The following is a 13,289-nucleotide window of genomic DNA, read 5'->3' on the forward strand; positions in this document are numbered from 1 at the left end:
GCTCTACAAGCAGGGGAGGAAGCACCTCCTCAGGGCCATCAGTGTGCCATCCCAGGGAGACGAGTGTTATGGCAGCTCCTGGGAATCAGCCAGGCAGATGCAGCAAAAGATGCAGGAGACGCTGGACAACATCACCACTCGACTGGCCATTCTGGAGACCAGCTCTGACCTTGGATCTGCACCTACACTGAATACTAGCAGTGGATCTGACCCTGATGTTGCAGACACGTCTAAAGAAGGTCTCTATCCAAAACTTTCTTCCAAAAACAAACCAGATCCACTTTCTGCTAGCAGCCAAGCAGCAGGGGCTGTAGGAGGCGTGTCTGCCTGCAGCAGTAAGGGTCTCCCCCTCTCACCCACCAGACAGCCTGTGGGTCCAGTGGAGAAGCCTCCAGTTTACTCTCCTGAGGCGGCTGAAGGCCACCTGTCTGTCTCATACGGCACAGATGAGGGGGAGTTGTCTTTGGTTGGGGAAGAGTTCTACAGTCGTACGTCTAACTCAACACCATCTCCCCAAAGTATGGGTGAAGAGGGAGAGGAGCTGATGTACATCCCTCATGGTGTACAGATATTCTTTGTCACGCCTGAAGGTGAGGTGAGCGCTCCCTCTTACCCGGGCTACCTTCGGCTGGTGAAGTTTACCAGTGACCAATCCGACAGAATGCCCAACCGCCCACCAGCTTTTCTGCAGGTAAGATCAAATCAGTTCAACCCCCCACACACACTCACACTAAAACAAACGTTGTTACTTAGCCTGAAATAACTTGATAAGCCAGCCCTCATGACCATCTGATGCAATAAGCAGGATTGAAACGCCATCACTGCCATGTCACCAGTCTGTCTCGTGATCTTTAACCTGATTTGATAAAACGTTTGCTCGGCTCATCAAGCTCTCTCTGACTGTGAGTCAGCAATAGGAGACTGGTTAATGATCTCTAACCTACTACATCAACTTTATCATGTGATTGTTGTTTACTTGGTGCCCTAAGCTCAATTGATTTATGGATACAGTTTCATGCTCCTGGGAAATCTTGCATCAGGATCATAATTGGTACTTCACTCATGACCTACTGGAAATCAACTTCCTCCACATAAAAAAAACGCATCATGTATAGACTTGGCCACAATAACCTCCACATCAAACAACTTTGATGATCTTGTGACTATTTCATTAAAAATATATATAAATGATGTGGCATATTTATATATTTGGCTAAAAGTATAAAATAAATAAAACGTACGTTATGCACAGCACAGCTCAGGGAACACAATTGCCACCGAAGCAGACCTTTTTTTTTTAAGCATGGTGCCTGAAATGCATTGATACCAGAAAATAGTTATACATTACAGTCTGATGTTATCAAAAACAGCAGCACTATAATACATCTTACATTTAAGAAATGTATCATGTACTGTTTGTTCAAAAACAATGAGGTTTTTATTCAAGAGCTGCTTCATGCTATGCTATGCTATGCTATGCTAGGCTATGTTGTTCCCAGTAGTGATGGGAATTATGGCGCTTTGAAGGGAGCCCGGATCTTATGGTTCCGTTCCTTTGCGAGAGCCGTTCAAAAGAGCCGTTTTTTTTACAAGGGGGCGGGTAGGTTTATCTGCGAATGAATTTATAATTCAATCAAATGTAGCCCTGTTTTGACTAATGATTTATATGTGTACCGATATATCACTTACATTATTCAATACATCCTTTGTACTGAAGTATTCAAAAGTAAAAATTACATTTTTAATATAAATGATTTGCTGTGGCCAATTGTTTTCATTGCATTTACAGACCCTTGCAACTCTCTGATTGTAGAACCACACAAACAAGAAGAAGCAGATAGCAAAACCTATACAAACTGACAACAAATATTTGCTGTCAATAATAATGCTTTTACTTCATCCACCTTATCCGGTCTTGAGCACATTTGTGTGATTTCTTTACATTTGATTGTCAACGTTTTGCTGTTTTAAAACCACCAATACACTAGTGGATCATGAGACTGAAATGTGGCTATTCATTGGGGAATTTCCCAGTTGGTATTTCCCTCAGTGACATCAGTGCAAGTAAATCAACTAAACCCTGCTTACACTGTTATGCCCTATAATCCTATTAGACATGCAGAGGGAGAGTGTGTCCTCTGGCGTCTCCTCTCCTACTGTTCACTGTTTTTGCACTACTTAGGATCACCATTAGGCATGTGAGGCATGTCATTTTCAAGGTTTTGCAAACCTATACTTAAACGGCCGTATTATGATTTTTGGGCACTTCCCTTTCCTGAAGGTATTATATGGGATTGTGTGCATTTTAAAAGGTCTTAAAAGGCTAAAATCCCCCCAAAAACCTTAGTTACATTGCTATGTATCAACCGCTCTTCTATTGGCTACCACTCCAACACATTGTATATGATTTTTCCAGGGGATGTGATAACTGTAGGCGGTTGACTAATCACAACAGAGCCGGCCAGCCAATCAGAGCAGTCTGGGTTCTCGAGGTCCTTCAGCACAGGCAGTATGAGGAAAATAGTGCACTTTTTGAACATTAAAGCATGTAAACATGTCACAGTAAAGGCACAACATACAAATATAAACCTGAAATGAGAATAATATGTCCTCATAAGCAGGATATTTTTGCAAAGGTTTATCCCTCTATTACATTTGTCTTGAATGTTAATTCAATTATCTTAGTTTTTTTTAATATATATTGGGGCATGTTTCTGAAAAATAAATTCAAGTGTTGGTCTGATTCACATCTTCTTGACTTCATTACATGTAGTTATTTATCCTAAAATCACCCATTTATATCCTTTTTGTTTCGCTTCCTGGCAGGTGTGCGACTGGCTGTATCCTCTCATGGCCGTGGACTCCCCCGTGTTGCTCTGTAACACTGGTGTGTTTATGTTTCCGGACATGATGGCGCCGGCTCCAGGTTATTATGTCGGGGTGGTGCTGTCCGCTGAGCTGTCTGCGGCTCACAGAGAGCTGTTCCAGGACCTGCTGTCCCAGATGACAGATCTCAGGGTACAGGTCAGTGTGACTTTGCAGTCAGTTTTTCAACAGCACACACATTTGATATTCTTTGGGGAACATACATTTGAATATATAACATAACAGGGCACCAGTTGCCATGTTTTTTCATGCTGACCAAATGCTCTGAGAAAATGATCCTCTGAAATGAGTTTGTACTGTTTACACACATTAAAATATGTGCACATAAGTATTTCAAGTCCCCACAGAATTACACAAATCCTCTTGTGCCAATGAGGGGTACAGAGAGCTATTTTAGGAAAATTAGCCTCAAGTTCGAGTGCTCAACCACTATTGGTAGTTACAGGCATGTGACAGTGGGTGTATCTTCCTATTCTTTGAAAGCTGCAATCTCACATATCAGTCATATTGTTTAATAATAACATTACCAAGTAAGGTGGGTCATAGATTTGTCCTTACACATACAGACACTTTTTGCTTATTAACTCTGCATTGAAGTGCAGTTATAAGTCCTGGATGATATATAGTGTGCCATAATGAAGCAAGTTAGCATGTCACTTAATAGCCTTCACTCTCCTCCTGCCGTCACTGACACATTCTGCAAATACTGCAGATATTTAATCTTTCCCTTCCATGAAAAACATTGAAGTTAATGCATTGCTTACATCATGCTTTGAGGCTTCATTGTTTTTTGCCTCGCATGAAACTCTTGCTACTGCTTACTTCTGAGCTGGCACACATCTCCAAGTTAGCCCTGCCTCAGCATTGCAGAGATTTGAGAAAGGCAGGTGAGGAGAATTAATCAGTTATAATGCTCTTATCAGCAGCAGTTGGAACAGCTTCAGAGTTTCAGCTGAAAGACAAGTGCCAGTTCAGCCATGATGGAGGTAGAGACGCTGGCTCGGATCGAAGCCAAACAAGGTCATTTCTGTTGTATGCAATCAGGCTAGTCATCTTTTCTGATGGACCTGATTCTCTGTTGGCCGAGGGTAGGCACTTTTGTGTTGTTTTCAGTTTTTAGGTCAAGTAGAATTTCTTAAATTTGAGCACAAAGGGAGACTGTTTCCTGACTGAATAGAGACCTTTTAAAAGGATTTTTTTCTCTGTGGCAAACAAAAGCCACATTGTAACGAGAAGCACATACTACTAAGAGGAGCTATTGTGTTAATTTGGGGTAACTTGGAGACAAGCTTCTGGACGAAAATGTGTACAGCTTGCACAAAGTAGCACTTTTAAGTGGCATTTAGGTCTTCATTTCAGCCCATATTGTCTTGTCTTCACCTTGCAGTAGCTAACCAATGTGCCTATGTGAACAGGCTCCAGAAGAAGCTGCAGAGACCATTAATCTCAGTCAGAAGGTGTCCATCGCTACGCCTCAGGAGACTGCAACAGGGGTCACAGAGGAGGATGAGAACGAGGAGGGGAAGGCTCTGCCTGAGTGGAGTGAAAAGGTGGCAAGCGGGATCCTGACAGGTGAGGTCAATTCAATTCAATTCAAAACCTTTATTTATTCAGGTGAAAACCCATTGAGATCATTGACCTCTTTTTCAATGGTGACCTGCTGCAAGTAGGTTCCAACATGAATACAAACATGACAGAAAAACAAAGAGGACATCATATGGCATATTTACATTCACTACAGTTTGTATAGCTAGTAACATTTACAGATACCAACAGTTTCCGATTGGATAGCATCTATCCTTGCTTTAAAAACATGTAATGGAACCAAACTGCTCAACTTCCATTCCTTTTGCAGACTGTTCCAAGTTAGCGGAGCTGCGCATCTAAAAGCTGTATTCCCTAAGACAGTCCTAGCAGTTGGCACATTTAATACAACCACAGCATTCAATCTCAGGCAGTAGCCATTTACAATACGCCGTGAGATCAGGGAGCAGATGTAGGATGGAAGTTTCCCTAACATTGCTTTGTAAATAAGAAGATACCAGTGATTGAGCCGCCGTGCAGTTAGTGAAAGCAAACCTGCCCTTGCATACAGGGTACAATGATGGGTTAATGCTTTACAGTTTGTCACAAATCTCAGTGCACTGTGATAGGCGGCATCTAACTTGATCAGGTAATTGGCCGGTGCATTCATATAAAACAGATCACCATAGCACAGGTAAAAAGGTCAAAGTGACGAGCCTTTTCCTGGCCTCAAGTGAGAAACAGGACTTGTTTCTGTAAAAGAAACCTAGCCTAACCCTCAGTTTTTTTAGCAGGTTATTGACATGCAGTTTAAAAGAGAGACAGTCATCAAGCCAGATACCAAGGTATTTGTAACAGGTTACTACTTCAAGTTTTTACTTTTACTCCATTACATGTATTTAATCCCTTTAGTTACTTTACAGATGTGGATGAATGATGTGAAATCTAATCAAGTGTTGAATCAGACTTTAGTTCCACCTGGAGTAAACTCACAAGCTACCCTGCAGTATACAAAGTCCTTCAAACTAGCTGCACCTTTACAAGCTTTGATAACACTTTAATGATCAATCATTATAAAACATCATACTTATTATTCTGAAATGGACCAATCTGCACAATGACTACTTTTACTGTTGCGACTTCACTATATTTTGATGATAATACTTTTCTACTTTTACTTGAGTAACATTTTGAATGCAGGACTTTTACTGTAACAGAGTATTCCTACACACGATCTGAGTACTTCTTCCACCTCTGTCTGATTTCAAACGCTTTCCATTAACACCCTGAGTAAGTTTGCAGCTGTGTGTTTTGCTCCACCTTTTTTCTAAATAAAACTGCAGCAGCTTGACCACAGAGCGTGAATGTTGTGATCAGTTGATTTTGCGCAGTTCTCCAGTGTGTGTACGGGGCACAGAATGTGCACAGAGAAGTCTCCCACTGCAGCCAGTTGGCGGAGTTTTGGTACAATCTGTTGTTCATACCGACGTTAACAGCAGCGCCGTCTGTGCACACGGCAACCAACTGTGTCGTCCAGTGATCTAAGCCTCTGTCTCCTGTAATCTTCACAGGTCCGTCGGTTATGTCCTGCGCGGCTCGCCCAGCTCCAGTTCAATCAGTCAAAGAAAGTCCGAAGATTTTTTGCAGGGAGCAAAACGCCAAAGTGGCCGTTTAATGTATTTAGTTTTTTGGACATGTCTTATAATTTACTCCAATGAGTGTTGACAAGAAACACGTGTAGACGAAATATGTGTTTAGTTTTGATTACCTATCAGGTACGCAAAGGCGCTTAGTGACACAAGTGACGTTACACATTTCAGATTTTTGACGCGCATGCGTACCTGCGTACCAGTTATGTGCACCCCTGATAATAGGAGACCTTTTAATGCTTCTGTTTGTTCACTATTAGTTAGGACTCTTTGACTCGCCATGTGTGATCCTGTGGTTCTCTCAGGTGCGTCCTGGCTAAGCTGGGGTCTGGTGAAAGGAGCTGAGTTCACAGGTCAGGCCATCCACAAAGGGGCATCTAAACTCCGGGAACACATCACCCCGGAGGACAGACCCTCCAACGTCAGCCCCACAGTCTCCAAAGGCCTCCATGTGGCCAAGCAAGCGACAGGGGGTGCTGTCAAAGTCAGCCAGTTTCTAGGTGACTAGTCATACCCTATCAGCATATTAAACTGACCTTCTGTGGACATCTCATTGAGTAATGCTTTGTTGCTGCAGTGGACGGGGTGTGCACCGTCGCTGGCTGTGTGGGGCGGGAGTTGGCTCCACATGTGAAAAAACATGGAGGCAAGCTGATCCCAGAGTCGATGAAGAAAGACAAGGACGGGCGTTCTAACATAGATGGAGCCATGGTGGTGGCTGCCAGTGGAATGCAAGGTACAGTGCATTTACATGAGATATCCATAATAGGACATTTTTAGAGATGTGTAATAAAATGTGCCCAACATGCATTGTGCTCTGTGGTTTTACTCAGGGTTTGCGACAATGTGGACTGGTTTGGAAGTAGCAGCAATAAACATCACTACAAGTGTAGCATCAGAGACCGTCACCACCGTGAAACACAAGTAAGCTTTCCCTTCCATTTGAAATGAAATGTCTCAACACTGTCACATGCTTTAATATCAAACAATGCCAACAAATTGTACAACACTGCTTTCTAAACCGGTTTTTGATGTGCATGTTGCAATTGACCTCTTACATCATATATGCAAAACCAAACGTGCACTCACTGTTTTATTTAAAAATTTACTTTGCAGATTTAGGGGTCTACAAAACCATCTTTGACCCACCTAAAGAGAATAAGTGACATTTTTCCTAACTATAGGAAGCTATTCAACTTGTTTCACCACTAATCACTAAGACACATTTTTTTAATGAATTGGCTGTTGCTCAAAGCTTTATAAAATCATTGATGCTATTCTAATTCACTGCCTGTGTGGCAATTCACATGATGGTGCTGCTTTTCACTGATTCCTCAATATGTTTCTAATGGTCATTTCCCAATTTGCAACTTTTCTGTCCTGCCTTAAATTCAAATCTTACCGTAATGTAGGGTTGTGTTTTAGCTATACAATGTCTCATTTTAAGTGAAACACTTAATTTGCAAGGTATCTAATTAACTGCACCCAAAACAAACATTCCCATCTTGCTATTTTATCATTTAATGGTTTCTTAATTCATTTAAACAAATATCGATATTGTGGAAAGAATAAAGAAAAAGGGAGATTTTGGACTTGCATGGGTGTAATGCTCACATAACAAATCACATACAGCATGGCATCTTTGCAATCCTTCCACTGCTTACTAATTCTTCTCAAATCCTCTGTTTCTCTCCTCTGGCTGTGACCTCTCACCCTATCTCACTTCTGATGAAGGTACGGGGCAGCAGCAGGACAAGCCACAGACAACGCTGTCAATTCTGCCATTAATGTTGGTCGCACTGCCTTCAACGTTGACAATCTTGGGATCAAAGCTATAGTGAAAAAGACGGGCAAGCAGACGGCGCATGCCATTTTGGAAGACTACAAGCATCTGGAAAAACCAAATAATGGGAAGCAAGTAGTTAAATCGGGCAAATAGCTGGTATTACTCTGCCTTATCATCTCAGAAATGCCTTAAACTATAATTCTATCAAATACATCTATATTTAATTTTCACTATTTATAAAACGTATTCTATATTTAAAAGATAACTACTGTTATTTGCAGATCCTTGAGTTTCATTCTCTTAAGCACTTTAATCTTTATGTAAAATAAGGTAAATGGACCTAAATGAAGAGAACCAGCATATTATATAACCAAAATGAAGACATGGTGATACAATATAACATTTAGGTATTATCAATTCACTTGAAGGATATCAGTTTAACTCTGCTCTTTATACTAAAACAGCATAGAATGGTTAACTTCACACTGGAACATTTCCTAATCTTCGTAAAGCGTCTTGAGTTTTTCCCTTGGGGACTGCAATTTATATAATTTGAATAAAGGATGAAAATCAATATCTGTATGTATCTTCAGATATAACTATCGGACAAGAAAGTGTGTGTTTTTCACTGTGTTGTTTAAAATGAGAAGTAATCACTGCCTCCTACTGTGCCTGCAAACATCTAACTGTATTTAGAACTGAAGCTGTCTATACACCAACATATATTTTTGTTCCACCTTCATTAAAATTATGTTGTTTCTTATGAACTAGGGGTGACTAAAATGTTATTGCCTACTGCTAGTCTGACTAGTCTAGGACTATCAAACCTAAATGGGTGTTCTGCTACAACATGAGGTGTGGTCTTCTGTATATTGTTTGATATAAAATAAATCTATATATTATTTTAATGGATGAACTATTTAACAAGCTGTGAACTTAAGTGTGATGCTAACTTTGCAAACCAAATTTTTTTTTTTTTAATTATCTGGTTTGTGCTAATATAATCCTGCTTTAACGTCAAAGTTGTTTTCAGGTTGCTTTCAGGTACTCGAGTTGAAATTGTCTGAAAAAAAATAAAAATGTTGAGAAAACGCATGATATTTTGTACATGTATTTAGAAGATTAGAGAATTCACAGCTAGCTTATTTTTTGCTCTATAAGCAGGATATATATTTGATTTTAGCCTAATGCCTCCATCTAGTGTTTTGCAACATGTATGTTTACAGGATCATAGTCATTGTTTATTCTTTAAAGCAGGGGTTCCCAACCTTTTTTCCCAAGAGCCCCCCCAAAATGACTCCTGTTGGAAGTTGCGCCCCACCTAGTTGTAGCATTTTTGAGACATTTAAACATTAATTACCACTTTTGCCCCCCCCAACTTTGAGTGGAGCCAGAAGTTGGAGTACCAAACACTGACTCCAGGTCATCTGAGTACCTCACTGAGAAAGTTATGTGCACCCCTGGTTATGAAGGTTTTTCTGCATATAAACGGTCTGCAAAGTCACAAACCCTCAAAGTAAACCCTGTAGCGAGTACAACTCTAACACAGAAAATACCTGTCTAGGCTGCCCCAGAACGCCTCGTTGGAGATTTTTCTTTTTCCATTTTTTTCTTCCGGAGTACGGTGACGTAACCATGCCCAGGTCCAAATGGAACAATCCGTGGAGCTCCTCACACACACACACACACACACACACACACACACACACACACACACACACAAGTTGTTTAGGACAGAGAGTGGATACACATACTATACAGCAGGGGTGGGGAACCCTTTTCCTCTCAAGGGCCATTTCAATTTTTTCAACATCCTCCGAGGGCCGTACAAATGATTGACCTCTGCTTAAAAATACTAAAATCACAGCCCATTCATTTGGAATTTCTTTCATGCTGTGCAAAGAAAAAACAACCTCTTAATCCAGATATTTTACCAATACATGACTCGCGTATTCACGTGCGCGGTTGTGGCATGACCACCAAAACAGAAAGATATGGACACAAGATGTGTGCAAATGTATTTAGTTTCCTATCCATGTGGACATGATTTAAGTGGTGGGGGACCTAACCTCCGCGGGGCATGCTCGCCCGGGAAGATTTTGTTTTTTAATATTGAAGTTAAAAGCATCAATCTGGTGCACTTTGAGAGCAACATCAGGAGATCTATGGATACATCTCTCAACACCCTATGAAACAGAACTGTAAGCAGATTTATTTTTCTATATGGATATATTACAAATCCCTCCTTTTTCAAACTGTATTCTTGTTTATTAATAACAACTTTTTTTACTGTCATATAGTATTTTATACCTGTTTACTTTATTCTCTTATTTTTGTATAACTATAATGATCCTATAAAGATGTGCCTTTACCTCACTGGTTGTAGAAAAAGCTTCTTATATTCGTTAGCATAGCTAGCTAACCAGATGCTAATAACAACAACGTTATTGACTGTATGATCAGTACGACAGATGAACAGATCGCCACTGGGCTTTCAACTAAAGACACAGACACGCAAAAACTGCGGCATGTGTACAGCTCCTTATGGGTACTGCAATTAATGAATTGCCGGAGTGGCGATCTGGTGCTCTCTGTCAGAACTGCACCCCTATCAAACGAGACATAATACCACGTGATGACACGTTAGGCTCGTGTTGTGTTCAAGGACCCTGAACTTGGCTAGGAAAAACAGGCACTCACTTGTTTAATTTTTTTGCGGTCTAGATTTCTCAAATTTTTTTCTTTTTTGCGTGTGTTTATAAATTATCTCGAGGGCCGTACCAAATTGTCTCGCGGGCCGTATACCGGGGGGGGAGGGGTGCTAGTGAATTAATTTCAGTTTTCCGCACTCGCCTCGTTGCGTGGAAATGATACAGATGACTAGTCCGCCCCTGAAAATGTCTATGCAAACTTTATTATTAATAATATATATATTTTTTAATTGTTAAAAAAAAAATCTATTTTATTTTATAATTTTTTTTTTTTTTAAATTTCCATTTTAATTTTGTAATCATCTCGCGACCCCCACTCGGTGTCTCGCGACCCCCACTTTGGGAACCCCTGCTATAGATGAAAGTTATCTGTTACAACAAAAAATGTACTGTATGTATGCTGTGCACAAAAATCGTGCACTTTTGATTCAAGGGGCTAAATAATGTGTTGGCTTTAACAAAGTCCATTGGACTTCTTTTAGGGGTAAGGCTAAGTTTGTTACTGTAGTCTTTTCAGGTGGGCCATAGACTTGGCCAAAATTCACTGCAACAGGGTCCACCGGGCCAGGAGTGGCATTCTATAGCATCAGTGGTAAAAGGGCGCTGCCGATCACTGTTGATAGGAAAACACATGAAGTTCGGTTCATGAATGCAGAGGTCGAGTTGAACCAGTTATTTATCACAGACTGAAAAGAGGCAGAGAGAAATTGATCAAGGCACATTGGCAGCATTTGTCCCCGGGGAACAGCCAATTTGTCCAACAGTATTGGGGTGGGATTGCACTGTGGTCATGCTGTCAGCTGGAGGAAGCTTCTGATCCATTGTCAGAGGCTGAATGCATATTCTTGAGACATTATCTGAAATGAAATACTATTGTAACGTTCACAGATGGAGTCGGAAACAGGCTTCTAGTTATTAGGCTTTAATAACTCTTATTTTCTTTGAAGATCACAGGTACAGATATCACTTGCAGGTTCAACCTCACACTCTCCTAAGCTCTCACACACACACCTTTATAACCCAGACTTCCTCACCACTTCCCGCCCTCCCCCGTCTGCTCCCCCAACCACAGGCCCGCCCTCAACCAGTATCCCGGTACAGCTCTATGATTGGCAGAGAGACGGGGGATACCTGAGTGACACTCTCAGCATCCTATCAGAGTCGCTACACTATGTTAACAAACTCTCACTGTAAAAAAAGAAGAAGAAGAATACAGTTAGTGGTTCAGGCACCCTATGTTCCTTGCAGTGAGCTTTAATGTGGTTTCTAACTGACCGACAAAGGCCAACAGGCCACATGAGGCAACAAGAGGACCTAATATAGGATAGAGAAGCCTGGTGATCTCTTTCTTTTAGCTGGGCTCATCTTCAATATCATCTTTGGACATGTGACATATACACCTGTTGTTGCTTTACATTTGACTTAAACAAGTAAAGGAGACAAATATGTAGTGAACTGGTCTTAGTCAAGTACATTTTCAGAATATCATAAACACAACAGGTATTATTGATGTATTTACATCTTTACAGCCCTTGACTCCTACTGCTATGGTCCTGAATTGTCATTTTGTCTGATTGAAAACATATTTACAAAGAGGCTAGGCTACTAGTTGTAAATGTAAAGTCAAACTAAACTAGTTTGTCAATAGTTTTAAGATTGTTATGCAATCTGATAAACTGGGACTTCTTGAAAATAACCTTCCGATTTTTGAGGATAAGTAATTTGCCTTTAGCAAGCCAGCTGGACAAAAGCCATATACTAAAGTAATTGTTTGCAGCAGGTTGAACAAATTCAAAAATGCTCCCATAAAAGTATACCCATTGTCACAGATTCAGTCGTGCAAGATGTGGCCTTATAAAAGTAAGACGGCTGTTGCTCGTTTCTTTTGATACAAAAACACGTGCAAAAAAACATTAGATTGACTTCTGCTCATTCTTAAGTGATGTTTATAAGAGCCTGTGTGAAATGTGTCCTTTAACCGCATCACACTTAGTGTATCCATGCGCTCGTTGTGACTGGCCCAATTAATTATTACCATCTACCTCTGTGAGTTGGTCACTCAAAACACATGTGTAGTACAGTATTCAATCTGTAACCCCCAGCATATAAACGCTGCCCTACTCGGTCACTTTTTCTGCGGATTTTGAATCCGTTTTGTTTTAGCACTGGAATCAACCGTGTGAAAAATCTGCTTTGAGTATTTGATACTACCAGTTTATGCTACAGCTAAGGAAATATGTTGGCTTAGCTAAACACTGAATACTAACTACATTACATTGCATTTAGCTGACGCTTTTATCCAAAGCGATTTACAATAAGTGCGTTCGACCAACAAGATACAAACTTGAAGAAAACAGAATCATACATGCATGTAAAGCTAACGCTACATAATACTGAAAATGGTAAGTTCACTTTTAATGTAAGAGCAGTGCTTTCTTATATTTGTTAGTCACTTTAACCCATAGCAAGTTTGCTAGTTAGCACTATGGTAAAGTAAGGTTATGCAGCATGATGTTGAAACATATGCTAAACACCTGCCAGACAACCAGAAAGGACTCGAAACGCAGTTTAAAGCTACTTATACGTTTTTTTAGTACATGCAGGCTAATTAGTGATCGTTAATAAGTGGATTTGTTTTATTAATACGAAGGAATGAGGTTAAGCATGCAGGTCAACATGAACGCGCATCGTAAAATTAATCACACATGGAGGTTTCTGTGCGGGTGCGCGCTG

The 13,289-nt window shown here is 40.6% G+C and overlaps 1 protein-coding gene across 1 annotated transcript; it reads left to right on the forward strand.

Moving 5' to 3' along the window:
* The first annotated feature begins 6 nt into the window (after positions 1 to 6).
* spartb (spartin b) lies at positions 7 to 8,940 on the forward strand. Its single transcript, XM_079675065.1, has 7 exons — positions 7 to 691; positions 2,827 to 3,024; positions 4,302 to 4,458; positions 6,365 to 6,559; positions 6,637 to 6,795; positions 6,893 to 6,983; positions 7,794 to 8,940. Exons 1-7 carry the CDS (start codon positions 98 to 100, stop codon positions 7,996 to 7,998), a joined length of 1,599 nt encoding a protein of 532 aa, XP_079531191.1. The 5' UTR covers positions 7 to 97; the 3' UTR covers positions 7,999 to 8,940.
* Positions 8,941 to 13,289: the final 4,349 nt, after the last annotated feature.

Source organism: Notothenia rossii (assembly GCF_949606895.1).
Source record: "Notothenia rossii genome assembly, chromosome: 4".
NCBI classification, from domain to species: Eukaryota; Metazoa; Chordata; class Actinopteri; order Perciformes; family Nototheniidae; genus Notothenia; species Notothenia rossii.